General features: G+C 37.3%; 1 protein-coding gene across 1 annotated transcript in view; it reads right to left on the reverse strand.

Annotated features, from left to right (window-relative positions):
• Positions 1 to 27604, reverse strand: part of Grm8 (glutamate metabotropic receptor 8) — a 738202-nt gene that overhangs the window by 380877 nt on the left and 329721 nt on the right. The window contains exons 3-5 of the mRNA XM_077796710.1: positions 13961 to 14096; positions 12780 to 12934; positions 11498 to 11635 (exon numbers count right to left, since the gene is read on the reverse strand). Coding sequence (XP_077652836.1) covers positions 11498 to 11635; positions 12780 to 12934; positions 13961 to 14096 — 429 coding nt within the window. The remainder of the gene's footprint in view (positions 1 to 11497; positions 11636 to 12779; positions 12935 to 13960; positions 14097 to 27604) is intronic.

The raw sequence follows: 27604 nt of genomic DNA on the forward strand, positions 1-27604 counted from the left end.
AGGATAAAGGGCATGTTGTTTAAGGAAACGCAAGAGTCAATTATCTTGATAAATTAAGGAATATTCTCTAATACGTGTGTTTTATAATTCCACAATTTACATAGAAATGTGTCTCAGTAAAACACTGCTGACAAGCTGTATATCTTTTTAATTTTAATAAATCAAACACATCTTATATTCACTGGGAGGACAAATTTGAGATATCGGAATTGAATCCATTTAATATAGTTTATATTGCAAATACTCACCTTTGGATTCATTTTTAGAAGCATGGTGTTTGTATAAAAATAAACAATTTTATTTACAATTTTTCTCATATCTTCTTAAAATGAGTCATGTTTATGTCATGTTAAATAAATCATTTCCACTTATTTTTAATAAATCATTTTAGTATGGATGCTTTCAGCTGTAAATAATGGAAAAATACAATGCAAAATGGCTTTAAAATTGAGAGGATTTATTGTCATCCTACATAATGGGAATAGGAGGAGATCCCAGTGAGGGTGTTCCAAGGCTGGCTAATTCAGAGGTTCAAAGATGTCGGCAGTGACTGAGTCTCCTTCTACTTGTCCATTGTGTTGTGCTCAGCCTGATTTCTCTACTGCAGGTTCAGTCATCAATTCCAGATGTAACAATGTCCATAAGAACAAAAATACACCCCTTCCAAAGGGTCTAAAAGACTTTCCATCTACTTCATTGACTAGAACTGTTTTTCCGACTACTCTATCATCCAACACTACCATTGGACCAGAGCAATCATAATTAACTGAGTTATACTGGGTGTCACATTGGGTGAAACAAAATTGTTTGACAAGTCTGTGAGCCTAGACATGTGGCTATTTACATTTAACTGTGAGGTTCTTACAATTAAACAAAACTTAAAATTTAGTTTCTCTATTTGAACTAGCCATATTTCAAGTCATCAACAGCCACATGTAGCTAGTGGCTACTCAATTCAATAATGTAGACACACAGAATTTTCCTCATCACAGAAAGTTCTATTAGACATTCTAGAGGAAAGGTAAATTGCCATTGAATCAGTAAGCAAGAGTGTCTATGGCATTCCCCATGTAGCAGACAATAAGCTCCATGCATATTATCTCCTTCAATCTTCCCCAAAGCCCTGTGAGGCAAGTACTGTTATGTGTTAGTCTGGACTCCAGGTTGCTAGCTGAGGATAAGAAAATGTAATGAGAAGGATCTTGAACAATCTCACATTCCTCACATACCTACAAGGAAGGGCATAATTAAAGTCTTGATCACATAGCCCTGCCTGTCTTCTCTATTCTGCCTGCATATCAACATTATTCTTCCAGGCCAGTTTTCTCCTCACAACTCATAATTTCGAACCACTAACTCCTCTTTCCCCAAGAAAGAGTAATCTCACTCCTCCCATTCCAGTTGTAAATATTCCTTATAGGGGCTCTGATGGTCCAGTGTTGGTCGAACATCCAACTTCAAACTAATCAGTCTGTAGGTGAAAGGAGGAGGAGATTGTTGTAGATTATAGATAGGACTATAGCCAGTCTCTCCACGGATACTGATGAAAATTACCAGAGAAATCAGAATTCCAGAGTCTTCTCCTTCAATACATTCCCAAGATTGAGTCCACTGAGGCTCTCAGAGGCCCTTCAATTTGCTCTCTACAGACTTTCTGGGTCTCACATATTCCCATTTGTAGTCTAGTGATGACCAACTACAGAAAGATCTCTTTTTCTCAGCTTCATAACCAACTAACTGCTTCCCAGGCATCCAAAACTGTGTTTCTCACAGACTCCTCATATTCAGTGTATCCCAAACAGAATTTTCTATCTTCCTTTCTCCACCCCTTCCCCAATCACACATTATGTCAGGAATGCTCTTTCAGTGATCCAAATTCCCAGTCCATGAATCAAGGTGTCATTCCTCACTTGTCATTTCCTTAAACACTCGATTAATTGAAACGTTCTAACATATCTCTTAAAATGTCTTTCATTCCATCTACTTCTGTCCATCCTGGAACCATGAGACATTATCACCCAGGTCACTCTCCTCCAGTGTTATGTCTTACCAGTATATTCTCCATACTACAGCCAGAATTATCTTTCTAAAATGAAAATCCGATTATGTCACTGATCTCCTTAAAACCTTTTAGTGCCTGTTCATTGCCTTTCAAAACAAATCTCAACTCCCTCATGAGGCATGCAAAATCTTGCATGTTCTATCCTTACTTATTATTCCCCTATCTACATTCATTTACAGCCATATTGAACTTGTTCAGCTTCTTGGACTGCTATCCTCTCTCTTGTCTGCTGGTCTTTGTTCTTTTCTTTACTTGAAATAATAATCCTACTGATTACCTGTTTGCTTTTTTCTAAATTCTGTTCATGTTTTAATCTTGACTTATATGGCACCACTCCTTTCCCTTCATCTACATTAGTTTTCCCTGCAATATGCTCCTATTCTTCCATAACATTTCCTTGCAAAGTCTTGGCTCAATGATTCATCTTACCCATTAGACTATAAGCCCCATGAGGGTAAGAACCATTTATTTCTGCTTGTTCACCAACATGTCACTTACATCTAGTACAAAGTGCTTGACAAAAAAAGTAGTTAATAAATTGGATGAATTGAATTCATTCATTCATTTCACAAATATTTTAAGAAACCCTATCTATGCCAAATACCACCCATGGCACTAGATAACAGTGAAGAAAAAAAATAAAACTCTGCCTCATAAAACTTATGTTCTTGGGGACAGGAGCAATAACAAGATTTAAAAAAAATACTTGCTTAAGTTGAATAAACAAACACATTCTTAACTGATGTTTACCAAAGTTATCCTTTCATTATTCTGTTACTTCATTAGAGATAGTGTGGAAATAAAGTGCTATCCTCTCAAATAAAATAAATGCAATTAAAATAATACACACTACAAAGTCAGGGCATTTATAATCGTGAAACTGAACATTCCAATTAAAATCTGACCTGAGAATATAAGTCTATATGAGTTTCTAAAACCATATTTCTATCTATAATATCAATGTGGTAAGGACTTTCCAGATAAACTACCATAAGGGTCCACTTTCTTCTTAAATTACAATAAAAGCCTTTTATAATCGTTTGTATTGAGCTTTTATTTCTTTTAAAATTGTGTCCTTCCAACAAATAAAATACTTACCAAATACCTGCCAAATTAGGTTCCACACACCTGATCTACAAAACTGTAATGTAGATAGAGCAGGAGGACTATTTGGCCATCATTATTAACCAATTAATTTAAGACATAATGCTAAGCATATACAAAGTTCTGAAGAAACAGGCCCTGCCTACTAGAAATCTATGGACTAATTGCTTCATTTCTCTAAATGTTGCCTTCATAAAGCATACTCTCCTTGAGAGGAGATATTTAGTGCAATATAGAATTTAACAAATGTCATAAGTAACCAAAAATTAATCAAGAGGTTTTCTCAATTAGTCTTACTAAACTGAGATCATACTTTATTTTTGGTATCCTTGGACTTAATATATCTAATTCTTTATTCAACCAGAGAATTATTTTGTTTAGATATGTTTCTAAGAGTTTGAAGTAATTCTTTTAGTTCATCATAGTATCTATGGGATTGCCTCATTTCACTGGGGTTTAAAAATACTAAAAATAAGTACTTCTTGTGTAGTATAAATGATTAGCACCTTGTATTTATCTACTTTGTACTTCATGAGGGGAGGGAGACACATCAAATTATCCTAATATTGAACCAACTTTACATTCTCTTTTCATGTGTTTGCTTTGGCTTGGTTTTAATAAATCGATTCATAGTTGAACCACTGACAGAAAGACAATTTTTAAATTTCTGTTCTTTTCTAATCCCTTCTGTAATCCTCACTGGTCTGAGCCTCACTATGTTGTTTTGTTTATTCAAATAACTGATTCTGAGAAATGCCTAACTGGCATGTGGTTGCCTATGTTCTCTTCCATTTCTGAGACCTTCAGTGTAATATTCCAGAGATAATCCAAGTACAGTCAACTCCCACTCAACCATGCTAATGCCAGAGTCTACTGTGGGCTTTGCAGAAAGGAATTTCAAGATTTCTAAATTCACTTTTTTATTCTGAAGGATGGGCATTTTTCTATTTTAAGTTATATCTGAGAAATGTGAAAGTTTGTGTAACCTTGATGCTTACTCTATTGCTTCCTCAATTGTAGCAAGACCGGTGTTCCTACACTAAGGGCATCAATATGACCCCCTTAGCAGTCAAGGAGATTCACAAGGAGGAAAAACAATCTTGGATGGCCATTAGGAGCCATTCGGGCCACTATGCCAGGTAAAGAGTGGAACAAGTTAGTACTCAGCCTCATGCTCGGGAGGGTCTTCCAAGCAAGAAAGAACAAGGAAACACTCAAACATTAAATCAGATTTCAGTTCTACCATCACCTTCAGATGGCTGAAGGCTTTAGACAACTCACCTAGGCCAAATGGGACTCAATTTATTCTTCTGCAAGACGAAGAATTGAGCTAAATGATCTTTATAGGCCTCTAACTCATTTAATCTATGTGTATTTATGACTGAAAGTACAGTTTCTTAAGTTTTCAGAATATTTTTGGTTCTTGACCTGACAAACTTTGCAATCTACTTTGCAGATTTTGGAGATACAGGTGCATCTGTGTACATTTCTTTAAATTTAGTAACTAAGCTTCCCACTGCAAAATTTCCTAATGAGAAAACACATACACACACAATGCATATACACCAGCACAAATTACTATGTCTGTGCACTTTACTGATCTAAATACTTATTGAAAATAGTATATAAAACACAGGCTACTGATTGCAGAGTTTTACATTTGATGACTTATATTTAAAGTCTTATTTAGATGATCCTATGTAAGACACCTTGAATTTATTAGTAATCCTTAGCACAGGTGAATATTTATTCTGCTAATTAAGTTTCAGGTGTTATTGCTATCATGGTAAGCTAACTCTCAAATCCCTTTTTATTGAAAGTGTTGTCTAAAGTTCATTGATATTCATTGATATCCAGGTAACCTAGGAACTGGTCAGAAATATGGAATGCTTTACCCAGACCAACAAAATAAAAATCTGCATTTTGACAAGGTACTTGGGTTATTTGTGTGTTCACTGAAGTTTTAGAAATGCTGTTATACATTATAGATTTTGCCAAACTGTATTTTAAAATAAGATGGGATTTTTTTCTTTAAGGTATTGCATAAATGAGTGAACTAACTAAAATTTAGCAAAGTGAATCGCTATAATTCAGTGCCACCAAGAGCTTAGAAGCTTAAAGTTGATAGCTTCTCTATTTTTTTCCTTAATGTAGTCCTACATCTACCCATAAATGGATTAAAAGTTTATGCTGTTACAAGCTCACTAGCAAAAAACACATATATAATTGAAAATCAATATGAAGAACATTAAAATATTTACTATTTTCTGTAGGATTAGGTAACTACCAACCAATATGTTGTTTTTGTTTTGCTTTATAGCTGGTGCTTTTCAAATCTTGCAACACATTGTGTCCTATATAAAGCAGCATAAAGAGCAAATAAAAAATTACTTTTAAACTAGGTGACAAAAATTCCGAAATATGTAAATGATAAAAATAAATTGAGGATATAAATGTCAAGGATGAATTCAGATCAAAGAAACCAGGATTCTAGTTGCATCTCTGAGACTAATAGTGCCTTTTTTTTCCCAATAATTCACTTCTCTGGTTTCTAGTTTCTTCATCTAGAAGATTAGAGAATGATTTTGATTTTACATCCCAGCTCTAAATCTAGTGTGCCTGAAATCAATGCCTGTCTTGTCATCTCAGATGCACCTACTGAAATTCAAAATGGAATCCCAGAAATGGCATAAATAAGTCATTCTGGGGTAGTTTTTTTTTTTTTTTTGCTATTTTATTTGCCAAGATCAGGAGCATGTGGGCCAATGACTACCTCATAATGCTAATATAAAGACAATTCCCCCAACAGTTTTACTCTGGGCAAGGAGACAAATGGAATGCCAGAACATATTTTAATTTAGGGAAGATTATCTTGATTTCCTTTCTTTCTGAATCACCAAATCAAATTGTGGAAATCTATCCCCATTGTTCAATTCATTCAAGGGTTGCCATGAGTCCTGGGTAAATGGGAGACAAGTTCTACCTTTCACAGCTTTCCAAAGCAAACAGAGGTCTGCTGAGAGATAGTTATACCTGAAAAGTTATCTAGTTACTCTGGCACTAGAAAATAAACTGACAGGCCTTTCTAGGAGCTAATTATTGAGCCTGCTATTTGGTTCACTGACAAAATCGCTTGTTTGAGGGAAGAAACATATTTGTGCATTGCTTTTTCCATTACCACTATTTCTATCATCATAAATAAGAATCAATAGGCCATTTCATGTAGCATATGCTCACCACCATTTAGTATCTGAGTGTCAGCTATATACAGGCTAAGCTGCAGTGCCCCGGCCTCCTGGCTGAGGATGAAAACCCAATGGATCAGGAAAACAATTCAATTTCAATAAGACAGTGTGTTCATCTTTGTGAGCTCCTTGAGAGCAAAGGGGGCCTGTTGTTTGTCTCTATAGTTTCAGCACATTGCCTGGCACAGGGCAAGCTGTTTAAATGAATCAACAAGTAATTGGATGATAAATGAATCACTTGTTGATTCATTTAAACAGCTTGCCCTGTGCTAGGCAATGTGCTGAACTGGCAAAAACAAATGGAGGTTCTAAGGTCATATGTGGGACTGATTGGGTTTGTGGGGGTGGGGTGATGTTTGGATAAGGGCAGAGCTTTTTACAATTCATGGCAGAGAAAGGAGGTAGAGACCTGGTATGAGCCCAGAGGGAGCTCACACTCAGATCACATACTCAGATCCCTGCAATATTCTCTAGCTGCTGCTATTAGAGAAGACAAGAAATGTGATTGACAATAAGAGTCAAGTGACACCTCTGAAGAAAAACTCTCCACTACCAACAAGAGTCTTGCTGGACAAAACAATGTCAGATAAGGGACCATGAGAAAAAAAAACAGGAAGGAGGAGGGAAAAATAAATTTTAAATAAAAGGAGGGGATAGCGAAAGAGGAGCTGAGGCAGAGGCCTGTGGGGGAAACAGGTGTTTGAAAAATGTGTGAATGCAAGGCATCCTGGGGACATCAGTTCTGGGGAATGGAGAGGCATTAAAGCTGAGGGTAGAATGAGGGATGAGGAGGGAGGGATAGGTCAGATAAACATCTATGAAACAAAACCCCCACCACAGATAACAAGTACAAAAGAGCCCATTTTCTCTTCTTGAGAAAGACAAAGAGAATTTTAAGTAGGATTAAGTCCTGGTAGCTTTCAGAACTCAGCAGCTCTCAGAAGCAATAATAACTACATAAATAGCTAAGTGGATGGTAGGAATTACCTCACTTGGAATTTGGCCAGCATATCAAAAGTTAGCACTACAATCACATCTTTCTGAAAGCTTTCCTGAGATTCTAGGGGGGAAGTCATCTTAGAAAACTCTCTGAACGGAATTAATGTTAGGAAGAGGATGCTCCTCACTGCTTGAAGATGTTCTGTCTCCCGAAAATTAATAAGACAGAAGCCCTACCCTGCTGGGAAGCACTCTCTTATCCATGTAAATATACTGCCAGCATTGCCCCCAATGGAAGCAAATAAGTACAATCACAGATTACAATGGCCTAATGTAAAATCCTACTCAACAAATAAAACTATAAATGATGTTCCAAATGCAGAGGAAAAGGGCCTTGTAGACATCTTGTACCCAGAGAGCTCCTTTTCCTGAGTATAAGTGGTTAAGCATGGACTTTTCCAGATAAATTAACAATTATATCAACCTCAGGACACCTCTTCTAATAAATAGCCTATTTTTTTCTCTTAAGTGTGTATGTTTAACCACCAACATGCTAGATCACTTTCCCTCCTTCCCCCAAACAGAGATGAAAGTTAAGTGTGTTTCTTAAAAGAAGAAGAAGATGATGAGAAGGATGACAAGGAGGAGGAGGAGGAGGAGGAGGAAAAGGAGGAGGAGGAGGAGGAGGAGGAGGAGGAGGAGGAGGAGGAGGAGGAGGAGAGATTTTTAGAATTTCCCATTATTCCTTTGTTTTCCACCCAGAAACAAGTTATTTTGGGCTCTTCCACAATGGAATTTGCATGAAAATCTGTTTACTGACCCAGTTCCCTAAGGGTGCCTTTGCTTTAGCACTTGCTGCAAACACCATTTTCATTGCACTGGAAACAGTTCTAATTGGACAAATTGTTACAATTACAGCAGCACCCAAATAAATCAAAGGAATCTAACGTGGACCTGCCACCAAGTCCGAATCCTCAACAACCAGTTCAATATTTACACCTTAAATAAATATCCAGTCAATGCCATTTGTAGATGCTACTGGTATAGTTATATACCTCATTTTCTTGAAAAATATTAGTTTGAAGAAACTGATTATTCTGCAAATAGTCTATTGAAAAGTTAGGTGATTGTTTATAGCTAACTTCCTACAGTTACATATACACATATATGAGTTCATTCATACATATACATGGTAGTTCATCCACTTCATGATCTGGTAGGGTTTCATTACTACAGTGTAAACTGCAGCATTTGAACTTGTAGGGGCCAAACAATACTAGTCAGAACTCAGAAGCACCATGTAAAAATATGTCTCAATGAAAAATACATATTCCTCTTTGGTAAACTCTCATCACAAATCTTCTACCAACTCACGTCTCTTTATGTTCCATTATTCCCTAGTTTTCATCCTCTTCTCCAACATCTGGACCTCTTTGGTGTTTGCACACCTCCATGCCTGTGACCTGCAGACACACTTTCTTCTTCAATTTGGACGCATTTTCCCACATCCTTCTTATTATCAAATACCTCTTCCACAAAGCTTTGGATTTTACCACTTGAATTTACAGTTATGTGTTTTCTGAACTTCCTTAATACCCAAGATCAAATTTAGCATTTGATCATGGAATCTTCCCTCTGGTTAAGTATATATTTGCATATATCTTTTCCCTCACCAAATTCCATCCTTTAGAGGTAATATCACCCTCCCCAGCCCCACTATTCTGTTTTGTTTAGTTTTGTTTTTTGTTTTTCCTGACTCCTTCCTTTGAGGCTTCTGCCATCATTCCCCATCTTTTCTCAGTCTCCTATGAAAATGACATCTCTGTTTTCATCTCTAATCTCCAAACTTCTTGCTTATGACTCCCTAATTTGAATTTTTAGTGAACTCTCTGTAAGGTCCCAGACTTTCTGCTGCCACCTGCTGGGCAGTTCCACAGGGAGAACTAAATTCAAGCCAGTTTCCAAACATCTACAATTCATTCAGCTGTTTTCTCTGCTAACTAATCACATCACCATTTTTCTAGACTTCCCTGATAGAAGTCTAATGTTCAGAACCACCAACACTTACCATTCCCACCCCAGGGCTGATCACCCACGATGTACCATAAAGATCACCTACTAGAGCATATATTCTGGGTGTCCTATCCCACACCCCACTCTCCTGGGCAGAGATCACCCATTGCAGGACTCCTGGATGAGTCCTTCCTGACCTGCTCCTTCCCACCCCCCAAATCTTCCTCACACTTCTGCCAGAAACAGCTTCTTAAAATTATTTTTGAAATATTTATATATTGCTCAGGTATCTGAGTATTTCTCTGGATGAAAAGCCCCAAGTTATTCTTTCTTACAGGTAGGATAAAGCCCAAACACCTTCACTCTAGAACTTCTAGGGAAAACAAACAAACAATCAAAAAGCCTTCAAGACCATTCATGACCTATTTCTTTAGCTTTACCTGTCATTAATCTCCCTTTCAATCAGGACTCACTCTAGCTTTCAGAACTGTTTTATCACTTTTCTTTGAACACGAGACTCCTTCCGGCTCTGGATCCTGGAATGTGCTGCTCTCATGTCTTCACATGGTAACAAGGACTCAACTGTCACCTCTTAGACCACCTTTGGAGTGCAGAAAATGATACCACCCTCTCTCCCAGTTCTATCTAGTCCCTTTTCATGTTTATTTTTATTTCTCCTAAGCACATCTCAGCATCTGGAAGTGTACATGTTTACATATTTAGTGTCTGTCTCCTCACATTCAAACGCAATCCCCATGAGCACAAAACTTGTTTCTCTTCACTCACCTCTACCCCTGAACAGAACCTGGCACACAGGAAACCTGAAGTCAGATTCCTTCTCTGTGTGACACCAATTTTCACATCTTCATCTTCTCTCTGATTACATGTCTCCTCTAGCATTTAGCTATGACCTCTTTCATTTGAACAGCTATTTCTAAAGGGAGTGAGGCAGAGAAAATGGACATATCAAAACATGCAGGAGAGTGGCGAGGTGAAGGAGAGAATGGTTTAATAAAACACATGTTCAAGTTTTGCAGTTTTTTGTGTAGAGAATTTATGTGTTGCTATGGTTTAGATGTGAGGTGTCCCCCAAAAGCTCATGCATGAGACAATGCAAGAAAGCTTAGAGGTGAACTGACTGGGTTATGAGAACCTTAATCCAATCAATGTGTTAATTCACACTAGATGGTAACTCTGGGCAGGTAGGGTGGGGAGGAGATGGGTTCCTAGTGGCGTGATATCTGTCGACTAAGATCTCTGAAATCATGAGCCCCCAAAATAAACTTCCTCCTTTAATTGTTCTTGTCAGTCCTTTACGTTGTAGCAGTGAAAAAGCAGATTGAAACACACTTCTTTGTTACAATTTTCCCTTTAGTTTTTTGCTTTTTTATCCTACTATAAATAATATTCTTTATCATTTTCAATGTGTTAAGTTCTAACACATATATTATAGATGGTTGTTTACATTAATCTCACATCCATAACCTGGCTAAATTTACTTCTGATTGCTAAGTAATTCTTAAAATCTCATAGTTGCTTTCTATGTACACAATCATGTTCTCTGCAAATAAATAGTTTCATTGTAACATTAAAAATGGACAGTTTCATTATTATTTTTAAGCAGGAGCAATAGAAAATTAAAGTATCAAAATTTCATAGCTGCTCTAGGATTGCTGCTATGCTTGGATAGAAAATAACAGCCTTACATCATAGGGGGTGTGGATAAAAACAGTGGAAACCACTGTCCTATAGCAACTTATGGTCCATCATCCTCACTACATTTTGAACTCCTAGAGAGCAATACCACATCTTATTTATGTGTTTATAGCCCATCAAACCTAACAGAGTGCTTTCCCCAAAGTCAACACTTAATAATGCTACTCGAATAGAACTGAAATACCCCAGAGCTGCACATGTGGAGTATGTTCAGTAAACACTTGTTGATGACAGTGAGAACCAGTAAGAAAATCTGAGCTTGCTGAACCACCAGCTCATACTCTGCTTTGCTGGGAAACAATTATGAGAGGGCACAAGGGAGCAGAAGACACTCTCTTCATCATTCGTACTAGAAAAAAATTTCATTCTCCAGGTAATGCTAAAACAAATGCACTGAGGAAAATATTGAAGAGGCTACCTGTGCATTTCTTTATATGACTGTTCCTTTTTCCGTGGGATCCTAACTTGCATCCAAAATTCTCCTCCCAAAATTCTGCAAACCACACATTTCTTCGATTATTGGCAAGTGTTCGGCTTCTAAAATATCGATCAAATCCTGTTTGAAAGAAAAAAAGGTACGTTTTTAATATTCTTTCCAAATCAAAACTAGATACTGTTATTAGGATGTTTAAATAAATTAGATTGGGATTGATGCATGAACAATTTTTATCTGAATATAACACATAAGGGAGAGCTAGTAGCCCAGATGTAAAGGATTCCCTATGGCAAAGGCCAAGGAGGATCAGTGGGCAGTATTTTCATCCCTACCCTTAGCACCTGGCTCCAACGATCAGTACAACAGGAAAGCCTGCTGCTGTTGTCATCCTTATCACCTCTCCCAATACTCTACATTTCCTGGGGCCACAACCAGTGGCCTAGTGCAGGATCATGAATGTTCCAGACCCAACTCAGACTTTCAAAATTCTTTCTCCTTTCTCCTCACCCTCTCCTAGCATGGATCAATGTTCCAGAGTTTCCTATGTCTCTACCCATTTCAAAATCTCTCTCTCCTACATGGTCCATGTTCAGTCAATTGAGTAAAACAATCAGTGCTAATGGGATCTTATGGAGTCACAGGAAAGTGTGCTGAAGTGTTAGTTTGGTCAGGTGACCACCTCGCGGAAGGCAGACCACCTGTAAATAATGCTTCCCTCCCAAGGATCATGATGACAGTAGGAATTTTAGTCACAGTCATCAAGGCCATTTGGAAAGATATTTGGGAGACAGACTCTATTTCAAGGATGCTAAAAATCATTCCTGTTGGATTTATTTATCCATAGAGTCTAACTAGCAATTTGTATCTTTTTTTTTCTTTTAATGAATCAAACACTTTCCCTCAACATACTATAACCCTCATATATTCCCATGAAAATATGCAAACTTAAAAGTGTAATCACTAGCATGGAATCATCTAAGGATAACTGGTTCTGCTTCTTAAAAAAAAGAAGAGAAAAAATAAAATATAATGGGTACTGTTTTGTTCGAAGAAAAATACCTAGTAGTTAATGTTATCCATTAGAAACCAATCTAACAGCTACAGTAACTGTGAAGCTACTGTATCGACAATTCTGCTCTAAGAGCTAAACATTCTACTCAGAGTCATCAATAATGGGCACATTTCACTGTATTCTAATGCTCTGCTTTGTCTTTGTGTTTTGATTCAATTGGAATAAAAGGAATGCTCTGTGGTGCATCCTTACCATCAATTGATGCTCTTTTGGGCAAAATTGTCACAGCCCCTTCTGCGATCTCCTCCTGCTGATAAACAGGTGCTATTTTGGATCCCCAGCTATCTGAGCCAATCCACAGAAAATGCCCACTTTGGTTTAATTTTTTGGCCGCTTCCAATATCCTCCTGTAGGAATACAAGGAAATAAATATACCACTTTTATCAAGAAACACTACAGTTATGAAGATTACAAGACTAGTATTATAGTTTGAATGTGTCCCCCAAATTTCAGGTATTGGAAGCTAATGATTTGAAGGTAGGGTTTGTGGGAGGTAATCAGGGTTATATGAGGTCATGATGGTATGGCTCGTAAGACGGCATTATGGAATTTATAAGGAAAAGAAGAGAGAGTCAAGCAAGAAGCTTCTCTGTCTTGCTACATAATGGCCTCCCCCATGTTATGACCCAACAGGAAGGCCCACACCCGATTTCACACAGATGCTTGTGTCATTCTCTTAGACTTCCAGAACCAAGAGCTAAATAAACCTCTTTTCTTTATAAACTACCCAATCTGTGGTATGCAGAAATAACAACAGAAAGTTAAGAAAACCAGTCTGATGAAGCTAAATATGCTCAGGAGGTCAATGTTAAACAATTAGTCAATCATTCTAATTGTGTGAGTCTTATCATCTCCTAAAGAAAATATAGCAGAGACTTTAACTCCAGCACATGTGTTAATTAGCCTTATCTTCAACCCCATTCCCATTGCTCTTATCATCCTTATTTATCTCATCTCATTCAGTTCCAGGCTTTACTCTATGGGAATTTAAGATGTAGAAACTAGAAGCTTGTTGTCTGTAGCAAAAGGCAGCCTGTAATTAAAAGAGAACTTGACAATTCCTGTGAAATCCCAGTTTTGACACTGAACATAAAATATGGCATCCCCAAATCCAAATATGAAAAAAATATGGAGCATAAATCTGATTCTTTTTTTTTAAATAGAGAGTGAGAGAGGAGAGAGAAGAGAGAGAGAGAGAGAGAATTTTTTAAAAATATTTATTATTTTTTAGTTGGCGGACACAACATCTTTGTTGGTATGTGGTGCTGAGGATCGAACCCTGGCCGCACGCATGCCAGGCGAGCGCGCTACCACTTGAGCCACATCCCCAGCCCAAAATCTGATTCTTCACACAAAAGAAAAGTAACCAGCACCTGATGTCATCCTCATTGGCAAACATAATCACTGCTCGAGCATTAGGTGTTTCTAGCAGGCGTTTGATAATTTTTTCAAATTCTCCAGGTCTTGGTTCACGTGGAATTTTCTGTGACTGAGCAATGCAAACACCACCTAATGGGGAAAAAAAGAGGTAATTCAGAAAGAGTGTGTGTTTAATTAAACCTTAATGATGCCAACTACTTTATAAAAGCATATGATTCAGTATAAGATGCTGTTTCTCAAAACACAAGTCATTTACCTATTAAAAGTAATTATGCTTGTATTATAATATGTGCATCAAATAAGGAGTATTAATTACTTAGCTTGTATTATAATATGTGCATCAAATAAGGAGTATTAATTACTTAATCATATATGAATTTGAGTTTTTTTTCCAAATGTAAACATTATTTTTGTGGATGCAAATAAGAAAACCAAGGTGTTTTTGATGCATGATAAGAGTCAAGGAGTGGAAGGGAGAGGGTTGTTTACGTTTACTCAACAGAAAATCAAAGGACAGGTGACTGAATTAATAAAAAGTCTGAGTATGTTTTATAGGTGAGACCCCTATTAAGTATCAAGGTCCTTTTGCTACTTTTCTTTATTAGTAGACCTCACTGAAAGTTAATTTCATTTTATTGCTAATAGTATTGCAGCAAGATTCTCATGCATCAGTGTTATGAGACAACTAGTCTCCAAGGCTCTCTGAGACACAGACAAGTGGCATCTTGTCTGCCAACACCAGAGACAACACTAGAGAATCAAAGTGGCAGAGATCCCATCCAAACTGAAAGAAAGGGAGGGAGGAAGGAAGAGAGAAAGAGGAAGAGAAAAAAGAAAGGGAAGAAAAAGAAGGAACTTTTCTTTGGGTCTTTTTTCTAAGGCAATGAGAAGCCAAAGAGAAAACTTTTGAAGACCTCTCTTCCTCTGGAGGGAAAGAGGTTTCTCCAACTACCATGGAACAGAGAGAAAGCATACTCTGATATTAGAAAAGAAAGCAATACTAGCATAGGTTTCTACTGCATTATGGTTTAAACAGGATTTTTTTTTAGTCAGTCAAGAATTAAATCACCATTTATATCATTGTTTCAGTGGGCAAAGACTTTTTTACTTCCAAACAATTGACAATATATTTAGTCACCCAACATTGCTGAATGCCATTACACAATGAATTGGACTTAACACTGGAACAGTCCAGTCCAGTCCAGACCAGGAGATGCCATCCAGTCTGGGAGATAAGTGTTTCATAAGTAATCTTGGATATGTGGTAAAGCATAGAATTAACAGAGTATGCTATGCAATGGGAACACCAGAAGGAATTACCAAAAAAAGTCTGAATAAGCTAGATTTTAAAAAGGAAACACACATCCATATAAAAACGGGACACTCATGGTAGAGCCCAAGGTAGGCAAAAACCTGATTACAACCTGTGTTAGAAACTGGCTGGAGTTGAGGTTAGAAAGAATAATCAGCTCCAGATTAAGAATGACTTTTTAGTCATGCCAGATGCTATAGATTGAATATTCATATGTTGAAACTTAATCTTCACTGTGACTGGGAGGGAATTGGGTCATAAGAGTAAAATCCTCATGAATGGGATTGGTTCCCTGATCAAAAAGAGCCCAGAAAGCTCCCTTGCACTGGCTGGCATGTGAGGACACAGCAAAAAGGCAGCTCTCTATGAACAAGAAAACAAATCTCTATCAGAATCCAACCACGCTGGCACCTAATTATGGACTTCCAGCCTCGAGAACCAGGAGAGATAAATTCCTGTTGTTATATGCCACCCACTCCATGATCATTTGTTACAGTGTCCTGAATGAACTAAGACATTAAATAATTTAGGCTTTATTTTAAAAACAATAATAACCTATTAAGCCAGGCTTGGTGGTGCAAACCTGTAATCCCAGCGGCTAGGGAGGCTGAAGCAGGAGGATTTTGAGTTCAAAGCCAGCCTCAGCAAAAACAAGGCTCTAAGCAACTCAGTGAGACCCTGTCTCTAAATAAAATACAAAAAATAGGGCTGGGGTGTGGCTCAGCAGTTGAGTGTCCCTGAGTTCAATCTTTAGTACCAGAGAGAGAGAGAGAGAGAGACAAACTATTAAAAGGTCATAAGCAAGAGAATTACATACTGGACTTCACGCTTTAGGGAGAAACTGAGTTGGCTATATACAAGAAGAGTCTGGCAGCTGACAATGGATCCCCAGTGTGCATGATCAGACTTAATGAATATGGCAGTAATATATGACTTCCAGTGCTACATTACTAAAAGCTTATTTCTTAAAATAAGTTTGAGAGCATTCAAAAGTATTCCTATAATGGAACTACTCTTACTTACAATATGCTCTTTAGGCATAGGAATTGCTCATAACCCACAGATTGAGCCATGCTGTAGTGAACTAGCATACCATTAATAGTTTGGATGATTAATTCATTCCTTCAGTAAATATTTATTGAGTATCCAGTATCTGCCTGGGACTGCATGAGAGCTGTGCATGCCATGGTGAATAAAATGGACTTGGTGTCTACCTTCATAAAGTTTAGAAATATTGTGTAAACCAGGCTTACTGCAAACAAAACTGTAACAATTATTACATGGTTATGAATTAAGAAAAGCCCAATAAGAAGAAGCAAGGAAACTTAATTTAGATTGAAGAATATTCAGGAAAAGTTACCCAAAAGTGATATAATTTAGCTGAGGTCAAAAGGATGGAAGAATGGTAGAGAACAGAATTGGAAAGGTCAGGAAAGAAAGTTAGAGCCAGCAGAATTAATGAGTGGAGAGGAGAGACGTATAAGAAAAAGGTAAAAAGAAGACAGAGGCCAAAGTATGCCTGGCTCTGTGAGTCTCTGGAATCGCATGAGTGAAGTGTGTCACTTCCTCACTGACTGTTACTCTAGCTCAACCCTGGAGTAGCCGCTATAAGAACATCATATATGAACATTGCATTTCATGGCAGAAAAATGGATGAAGACTGCTGATGTAAATGGAAACCCAAAGTGAAAAGAGCAGGAGGCAATGAGGAGGTGATTAGATTAGGTAGAGAGGCAATGGTGACAGGCAACCTTGGCTACTGGAGCCGGAGAGGAGCAGATGGAGCTCAGGGACAATTCCTGACTTAGAATCAATGGGTTTTGAATTGCTTTGATGTAAGTAGTGAAGCAATGAGAAACTACCAAGTATGACTCCAAGTATTTGGCCTTTGTGACCAGTTATGTGATGACATCATTAAACAAACAGGATGAATGGTATATGGAAGATGAATGGTACACAGAGGAGAAAAGCAGCACTTTGATTCAAGACAGGTCATACCTATGGAAGTACCTATGGAAGAGCAAACTGGAAAAATGGGAATGGAGCTAAGGGAAGAAAAGGGAAATCTGATACATCATGTGACTGTAAAAATCCACACACGAATAGGGTGAGTGGAAACAGTAAGTAACTGCAGAAATGCAACACCAAAACTTTAGTGCTCTCTAAAGAACAATAGCTGTTTCGAAATATGATTTCCCTTTTAATTAAATTGCCATATTTACTGAAGTACCGCATTAAAGACATATGATATCCTGAGTATCATTCTATGGCTATTCTGACTTCAGAGCCAGAAGAAATGAAAATTGGAAAAATTTTATTATGACTACTTTAGATGAGGCAAACAGGCAATCCAGACCTGTAGTTTTGTCTGAACTCACTGATTGATTTATTCACTAAGGACCTATTTATTGGCCATTTTTTTTGTTTGCAGAAAGCTGAATTAGTTAGATTGAATTTATACTTAGTCTAAATCCATTTCACTGTTTTCCATTCATTTTCTTCACCTTATATTTGTTAGACTGGTCGGTTTGTATTTTCCTGAAAAAGGACACTGCACAATTAATTTATATCAGCTGAACAAATAATTACAGTGAACCTTCGGCACACAGCATGCTGCTGTTGGGTGCCTTATGGATATTTTATTGGGTTTAGACTGATTACTTCTCAAGCGATTGGAGTTTGTAGATTAGGGTACTTTCTTTATCCCTGCAACTCATTCAAGCTTTCTATCTTTATATCAGTCAAAAGCCAGGCAGTTAATCCATTCACAAGCACTCATGGTCTACTGTGTTTCAGAAGCTACAGGCATTCAAAAGATCACCAGTCCCAGGCAGATAACTGAAGGACAATACGTGCACATAAGAAGGGTCAGACCAGAGTGTTAAATTAGATAACAACGCAAAATAACAGGGTAAGATCCACAGAAATCCAGTAATAAATGACAGACAAGATATCCCTCAAAATAGTCCCATGACTTAATACAAATAAGGAGTCATATTATATACTGTTAGAATTTGTTTTAAAAATACAGTGAAATTCAGCCACACATTTAGTCCTAATCAAAGATACATTTTCTATCTAACAAAGAAACTCTATCATGATTTAATTTCCTGGGATGGGTAGGAGAAAGAGAAGTTGCCCTTCATCAAAGGGGCAATTTGTATATTGCATCCATATCTGCATATCTCACTCTGAAAGATTACTGACTGTGAATAATTCAAGAGACCCTGACTTTACTATTCTGAAGGTGTGGCCAGTTCTGGGGCGGAGGGTGAGGGGAGCTGTTTTTATAGCTTAGCACTTAGGAAAAAATTTTGTATGGAGGAATTTATAATTGGTCGTTTTCCAGAATTTGTTGCATGGTTTCCTTGGAGGCTTGGAGACTGTGCAATTTTTCTCTTTTTGATTATTAACAATAATTAAAGATCATTTGTTGAACAGAATACTTTGTCTGCTCTACAACACAAATCCTGGCTTCTTTCCAGTCCCATCCTCCCCTGTACCACTGCTGTGTCTAATGGCAGCAATGTAAAGTTTGGCACTGTCACCATCTTTCTCATGAGGAGAAAGATGGTCTCAACCACTGGCGGGAGCTATTGGATTCACAGTCTATTCTAAGTCAGAGCTATCTGATGCTAAGTCTAGACTTTTCCCATCACGTAGCCCATTCATATCTGATTGTACCCGTAGCTTAATGGTTAAGTGGCAACAAATGATTGATGAATAATATAAAGCAAATTTAAAGACTCATTTGAAAAACCCAGTAGGTTGTCCCATATAAATCTAATTGACAGATACATAAATACAGTATTTCTATTAAGTATTAAGAACTTAATTAAAATGCTTATGACTCATGCAAGTTATAGAACTGACAAATTCTCCAGCATACAACCAGTCTAACTTCAAAACTTTCTAATCATTTCTGTAAATGCATGTCCTCAGAAGACTTTACTGAGGCCCCTTGTCTTCGACTTCACTTTTATACCACAGCAAGCTCAATAAGTATATTGTTCATTTTATTATCTTTTCCTTCTCTCTTCCTCGATTAGAACTCCATAACTACTGAACCTTGTCTTTCACATTGACTATCATGCCCACCCCATACCTAATACCATGCTTGGTACATAGATACTTCAACAAATATTTGTTGAATGAATAAATGCAAGACTTGAGACGGGCACTACTGGGAGAGAGAAGTAGAAATGAGAGACAGTCTGGCTTTCACAGAACTCTCAGTTGAGAAACAATTGGTTGCATATGTGTTTAAAAATGAATGTAATTAAAAAGAAATTGTGGACCATAATGATTCAAAGGAAATTACCATAAAATGGACTCTGCCTCCCAAAATAGTTTTATCAGGATGCCATGAGTAAGAATCCTACCCAGGCCTTTTTATTCATCTGTGGGGTGGCATTATAATTTGTTCTTACTGATGCTACAAGGGCAAATTTGCAAACAATGCTAATTCAGAATTTTTACCTCTTTAGAAAGTTCAGGCTCATCGGTGAGTGGTCTGGTATCTCTGGCCTGGGAAATGGAAGTTTTGTACATACTGATCTGCTAGTGCAGGACACAGTAGAGTGGGGAAGAAAGCAGATTTGTTGTTAAAGGAATCGAAGGTAGGTCCTCAGTTGACCTTGAACAAACCTCTGCTTTCTCAGTTTTATCTCTATGAAAAAGTTCATAATTTTCCAGGGATGTTGTGAGGATCTCACTAAAAATGATAAAGTTTCTGTACAGATGTGGCACATTATTATCAGTGTTAATAATAATAAATTTAGCCAGATAAGTATCATTGCCCACATTAATGTTCAGACCCAAAATATGGGATTTAAAAAAACCCCATCCTTGAACCCTTCACTATTCTTTGTGTAATACTATCAAATATCCTAAATTCTGAAAAGTGATACTTGCTCATTTATCTACATCAATATATAAAATGATTATATTTGAGCAGGGCAATTTCAAGGTGAGAGAATGGAAAAGTTACCAACATTTTCTTCCTGATCCCTCAATTCCTATTCCAAAAATCCAAGTGTGTGTGTGTGTATGTATGTATGTATGTATATATATGCATGTATACACACAACACACACACACACACACACACACACACACACACACATTTGATCCATTTCTCTGGAGAACCCTGATCAATACAGTCAGTCATTGGATGTGGGCCATCCTGGAGGAGGGGAAGGTAATGTGGGCAAGGCAGATCTTCACAGCCAGGGCAATCCCTCAGGGGTTTGAGAGTTATAGGCTGTCTGCCTACAACAGTCCAAGAAGCAGGGAAATCAGGTAGCTCACCGGGGATCTTGAAGGGGGGAATCACCATACATACAAATTGAAATTTATACAGAAATGAAGATACTGTATCTTTGAGATGATAACATAAGCCTAATAAATAATAGAATTTTATTATTTAACATGAAAACACTTCTTCCAAGAAGACCTACTACACAAAGAAAGGCAGTCTCCACAAACAGCACAAAACTGGAATTATATCCAGCAGAGAAGGGAATCAAGACCTTAAAACTCCTTGGTACTTCATAGAGAAGTTTTGTTAAAACAGTCTAAAAGGATAAAGAACTGTGTTTCAGTTGTTGTTTATTTTTAAGACAAAAATCTCAGTTAATAATGTTGTAGGAGGAAAAATAAAATAAGGAACAATGCCACAGCACAAAGTTCCAACTGTGATGGAAATCGAGGATTAACTTATTAGGAAGAAATCACTCACAAAACTATGTGTAGAATATCAAATACATTTTTAGAAAAATAACATGACAATTATCAGTATTTCAAGTTGCTTCATGATTTCTATCAAATTAAGTCTTACATAAATCTGATCAAGTGATCCACGTGACAGACTTTTTGATTTTAGTACACAAACAAATATGCAAACAAAATTACCATTTTACCAATTGTTAAAAATAATAACTAGACTATTGGTTAAAAATGCTTAGATAAAATTTTAGGGTAGCCATAAGACATTGCCTATAATTGCCCATTTTGATCTAATAAAAACTATTATTTAGTTTATTTTTATGAACATACCTTCAGATGACAGCAATGTGCAAAACAAAATAACCAGGTTTAGTTTTTTTTAAAGATGATAGAAGCACATGAACTCTCCACCCTAAATACCCTTGGCATCATTTCTTTTCATTTTTCTGGAGACATAAGTAAAATAGCAATTTGACCTAATGTAATTGGTCCTTTAGTGATAGTTGGGTGAAATTTATTCTACGGTTCAAATAAGTGTAATCACACTTTCTGTAACAATATTTTCACCTCCTCATGTGATGCACAACTGGGACTTAGCAGGAAAATGCACAGTATGATGAAACCGTGTGTTTGTCAGCTGAAAGTACACTTTGCAAAAGAGAAGATTTATCTTGCACATCACTGTAAAGAAAAAGTGTTATCTTTACCAACATGGATTAAAGGAGGGAAATCACACTTAGAATCTGTGTTCATTTTCTCTCTTCACTCTCAAATATTTTATGGTTTTTCTTCTATCAAATGCCACATAGACCCTTAAAGGGACTCTGAGAAGAAGTGCAATGGGGGAATGAAACTCCTTCTGCAGAGAGGCTGCATCCCTGCAATCACCCACACATTCTGCTAATAGGGACAATCCACTATGGAAAGCACTGGCACAGAGGGCCTCCATACTGCCTGCCTCTGGGCTACTCTCAGAGAGATGCTGGTGTTCTGAAGGCAGATTGGGTGGTTCCAGCTCACAGGGGCAGGGTTCACCATGGGCTCTCTAAGAGCAGCAGCTCATCACAGAGCCAAAGGTCTGCTCAGAGGAACAGAGTGGTACATGGTTACAGCTCTCTTCTTTGGGGTCAAACTTCTTGGCTCCAAATCCTGACCCTTCTTTTACTAGCTCTGTGACACTGCATAAGTTATGTGACTTCCTTGTACCTCCGTAAATCATCTGAAAATTAATGGATGCTCCCCAAATGGGTTATTGCAAAGGAGTTTAAAAGCACTCAATGTTTTTTCCCCTCATAAAATACATTAATTGTAACTTATTTAAAATTAAAATTGAGCAACAGTAACTCCCTTTGACCAATTTTTATTCACCTACATCATTAAGTTAGGAGCACTCAAATTTCATTCCCCGGATGTACATGGGATGATAACTCTTGCTAGAATTTCTGGTCAGTGGGGATGTTGAGTTTGCTGCAGAAGGTCTACAGTCACAAGGGAAATGCATGTCCACAGGCTGAACCTGGATTTCTGAGATGCTGCCTCTTCCCACTCCTATGAATTAGAAATGTCTGGAGAGACATGGGCACAGGAGGTGGGAAAGATTCAGGGAAAGAAAGAAAGCAAGAAATATAGAAGAAGAAACCAAGCAAAGAGAGAATAAGATGAGAAATGGCCTGTGGAAAGAATGAGATGAGAAAAGAGAACAAGAGTAGAAAGATAGGAGATAAGAGAACAGACTACCCAATGCAGAATTATCTAGAGAACTGGGCACCAAGTGGATTGTCTGTGAGATCAAAGCAACAAGAAGGGCTTCACTAGGTTTAAATAAATTTCATTAATGTGTTATACATTTGCATTTATATCAATGACTTTTGAAAAGTGTTTTAAGATTCTTATTTTGTTTTCTCTGTTTTTGACATTTTTGAAGTTGTTCCCAGACACTCAGATCAATAATAGGACAGGCAGATCTCAAATGTCCTCTACACGCTCAAATGCCCAATAGGAAGAGACTCTGAGAGAAAAGAAAATTCATACTTTCCAGTGCATTGCTTGGAAAAATTATTATGACAAAGACAGTGCTAGATCAAAGTGAGTCTTGTTTAAATTTCTCATCCATTTTGGACTTTAAAAAAAAAGTATTGAACTTTAAATTAAACCCATTCCAGAATCAGTAATTCAGTATAGGATCCACCACAGAATTACATCAACACGGTCAGGGAGAAGGGAGGAGATTCATTCATCATATTTATCCTTCTCCAATTATTTGACATGTTTTTTGGTGTGTGCAGTTATGACACAAAATAAACTTTTAGAAAAGGGGTGACATCAGTGAACAACTTACAAAAGGCTCCTGACTTCAGAGTTCACATCTCAGCTTATCTCTAGTGTCCAGTGAAGCTTGACCTATGGGTATTCATTGGATATGTGATAATAAATAAATAAATGAGAGCTCCTCCTTCATGATATCGTGGAATGATATAATAAAGAGATAAGCATACCCAACCTTAATATCACCATCATTCAGGAAAAGGCAAAGCATCCTGCAGCTATGTTATATGTGTGTAGAACATAAAGTCATTTCTAATGCCTAATGCAGATAAGCCACTCTATTATCTTAACAGCAGTCATCAGAGTTTGCAAACCCTGAGTACTAAGTAATACCATATTCAGTACCAAGTAATATCTGATTTTACTATGGTCTAGGTACTGGCTTTCAATCCATGGTCTTTGTTCAAAGTAGCATTTCAAAAGGAACTGGCAAGCCAGGTGCAGTGGCACACGCCTGTAATCCCAGCAACTCAGTAGCCTGAGGCAGGAGGATTGAGAGTTCAAGGCCAGCCTCAGTAGATTAGCAAGGCACTTAGCAATTTAGTGAGACCCTGTCTCTATATAAAATATTTAAAAGGGCTGGGGATGTGGTTCAATGGTTAAGCATCCCTAGGTTCAATCCCTGGTGCCAAAATAACAATATAAAACAAAACAAAAGGAACTGGTATTCTCAATCCCAAGAAGGAAGAAATGAGAGCAGAAAGATCATTATTATTTTAGCCCAATAATCTGTTAGAGCAAGGCTCACTCCATGACCAATCTAAGTACTGACCTAACTAAGAAGTGAATGCCAGAGGGGAAAAAAAGGGCCCCAAAAGCACTTGAAAATCTAGTCTTTCAAGCAATACAAGTACCTTGAAGTGTTTCTCTAGGTAACATCAAGACTATTTTTCACAGCAGAACTTGATCTATGTGTTTGTGATATAAACAGGTTAAAAAGTACAATTCTGTGTCTAATTTCTTGAGTAGTAGTGAATAGTTCTTAAATTTGCATTCTTTAAAGGAACCTTGCTAAAATAAAGTTTGGACAAGGTTTTATTCAAATTAGTGTACAATTAGTAGTATGAGTGCAAAACACCCCTCTCCAACACAAGTGAAATTTACTCTACTACTTTTTACTTAATAAATACCCAGTTTTAGAATAAGCAGAAAATAACAACATATTTGGATAGAAAATGCTAGTTCACAATGTTTTTGTATCATATTTCAGTGCAATGCCCCAGTGCTAATGAACAAGTAGGACAGATATTTTATATATATATATATAAATTGAAGTATCTCCCCAAGATCACAGAGTTAGTAAGGAATCAAATGCAGACCCTGTGGACTTAATTCTTATAGCCAACTATATTCCCTGTACTTTGTAATTATCTCTCAATAATTGTCTCCTTGGTCATTAAGTCTCTTCAAATCTTAAAAATCTTGATTTAAGGATACAATAATACATAATTAAATAGAGAATCAACAGGAAAGGTAGTAAAATCAAAATGTGAATTCCAGAATTTTATACCATGAAGGCTAAATAGTTTAGGAAAAATGCTTTTAGGTCTGGTTCAGGTTGTGTAGAAATTTCATTCACTACTATCCTCCCAAAAGAGTATCCTGCAGGCTGCTTTTCCCCATAAACCCAGTCATGACTGCCATTACTCACAGAGCATGTTCTTACTCCATGCGAAGTACTCTGCTGGAAATGAATAAGAAGACACAGCCCCTATTCTTTAGGAGCTTTCAATGAACAACTCAATATGCAGATAAGTACAGTATTACAATTTGATATTAAATACTATAATGCAGGGCAGGTGAGGGACTGGGAACCAAGAAAATGGAACCTGGTAACTAAGGAAGATTCACTGCCTCCTGTCAGTGACCTTGGAAACACATGGTTAGGAAGGCATTTTAAAAGCAGTTGTATAGTTGATACACACCAGGATCAACAAGTCAGAAAACATTTCATAATTGAGGTTATTATTGATTTAGCTACCCAGAAACTAGCAAAATCTATTTCTAAGGTACACAGCTGATTAAAAGACACATACTGCCATTTCCCATGAAAATATTTTGTACTAAACACCCTACATTTATGTATGAAAAGGGATTTAATCTCACTTTTCTACAATAAGAAATAGCAGCTCACCTTGAAGTAGAAGAAACAGAGAAGAAAAAAATTAACATAAAAATTAAAATGGCCACTTGGAAAAGAAATAGCAAAGCAAGAATCTTAAGAACCAAGGATTTCAGTTGGGTTCAATAAATGTAAACCACAACCAATCCAACAGTAGCATTCCTAGAAAAGAACATGAAGTTTTTAACAACCCCTACATCTCCAAGCACAAAAACAAAAACTGATCAGAACTACAAATAAAAGGACAACTTGTTACCTCATGAGGTTCTGTGATATGATTTCTATAGTTTCCTTTCATGTGGTGATTCCCAGACAAAACTCATTATTATGAGGGCATTATAGCTTGGCCACATATAGCATGAGAAAAATCTATTAATGAAAAGCAGTTCAGCTGTGGGAAATGCCCTGGAATATAAATGGTGTAACAGGAGCACGAGTTCTGCCACAGTAACAAATTCACCCATGACAGGACATCAGGACATTTCTTTCTCATCCCTACCCTGGAGTATGCCTGCACTCCCTTGACTTGACCCTGAGCAAGACACATAACCTCTCTATCAGTTTCTTCTTTTTGGAGGGGGAAGGTGTTTGACAGAATGACCTCAAAATTCCTTTGAATTTCAACATTTTGTGTTCTATGAATACAACACATGCTCTGCCTCCCATGAGTACTGTGAAATATATCAGTTCTAATATGGGAATAAAACACCATGAAAACTATACTATATCACTTTCCTAAAAGAACGAGAGGAAACATATGAAAGCTTGTCCAACTCAAAATTATGAATCTTAGCTTCATGAGTCAGAGCATGACTAGGTAACTGAACAAATAATTTTCATAAGAATATTAGAAACTCAGTCAGGTGTAAGGGTCTGGTGACCATAGACCATTGTCAGTGAAATGAGGTGGGGAACAGGCTGAAGATGGTTGTCCATTGATGGCTGTCATTTTGTTATTCCAGAGTCTTTTCCTTCTCCTATCTTTTCATTTCCCTCTCATGTTTCTTTATCCTACTCCACCTTCTTACCCCAATTTAAAAATGGACTAAGTCACCTGACATAGTACCTTTTCAATTATTTCTGTTCTGTTACCCTGTGACTCATTAATAGAACAGTAGTAACATAAAAACAAACAAACAAAAAACACGCCCTGGCCTCTGGTTAAGTGTGTAAAATAGAATATATCTGTTTATGTCAACCTTAAAGATTGAATGTTTATGTCCTGTTAAGATACATATGTTGATAACCCCAATATGACAGTATTTGCATGAGAACTTTAATAGATAACTAGGTTTAGATGAAGTCATAAGGATGGGACCTCCAGGATGGGATTAGTGTCCTTGTAAGAAGACATAAGATCTCTGTTTCTCTGTACCAGCACAGTAAAAAGACAGGCGTCTGCAAGCCAGGAGGAATGCTATCAGCAAGAACCTGACCTTGCTGGGCCCTTATGATGGACTTCCCAGCCTCAAGAACTGTGAGAAATGTTTCTTGTTTATGCCAAATAGTTTATGATATTTTGTTTTAGCAGCCCAAGCTACCTGAGACACTCTACTTCCTCCAAATACCCAACTAAATGGTCAAGTACAAAGAAAATGAGGAAAACAGGAGAGAAATGTCATCAAAATATGAAACATCATTGAAATCTTAAAATCAGATGGTGACCAAGTTGTAACTGACTTACCAGAGTAGGAATAAAATATGACAGAAGAGCCCAGAAGGAGTGTGATACATAGAACAGAAACAAAACAATCATTCTAATTCACACCAGGATAGCCCCAAAAGTGGAGGGCCAGAGACTCTACTAGGTGGAGTTGAAAATATATTTGGTTGAAAACCTTTGTGTTCTCCTTCTCCTGACTCTAGTCCCTGGGCATGGATGATCAGAGGTTCATTTCCTGAAGACAGACACAAGTACACTACACATGCTGATGATTCAGCAAGGTTCCATAAAGGGTATTCTACACACGGAAAGGGAAATCCCAGGTGCCCTTTCCCCACTTAGCACCCAGATTGCAGCACCTTAAACTGCACCCACAATTTGTAATTGTCTTCTCTAGAAACTTACCCAAAGATAATGACACATTGATACCCCAGCAGATGTCTCCCAAGTACATGACCAGGTCTACCGGTTCCATGCTAAACTCAAGT

This window comes from Urocitellus parryii, chromosome 3 (genome assembly GCF_045843805.1).
Source record: "Urocitellus parryii isolate mUroPar1 chromosome 3, mUroPar1.hap1, whole genome shotgun sequence".
Taxonomy (NCBI): Eukaryota; Metazoa; Chordata; class Mammalia; order Rodentia; family Sciuridae; genus Urocitellus; species Urocitellus parryii.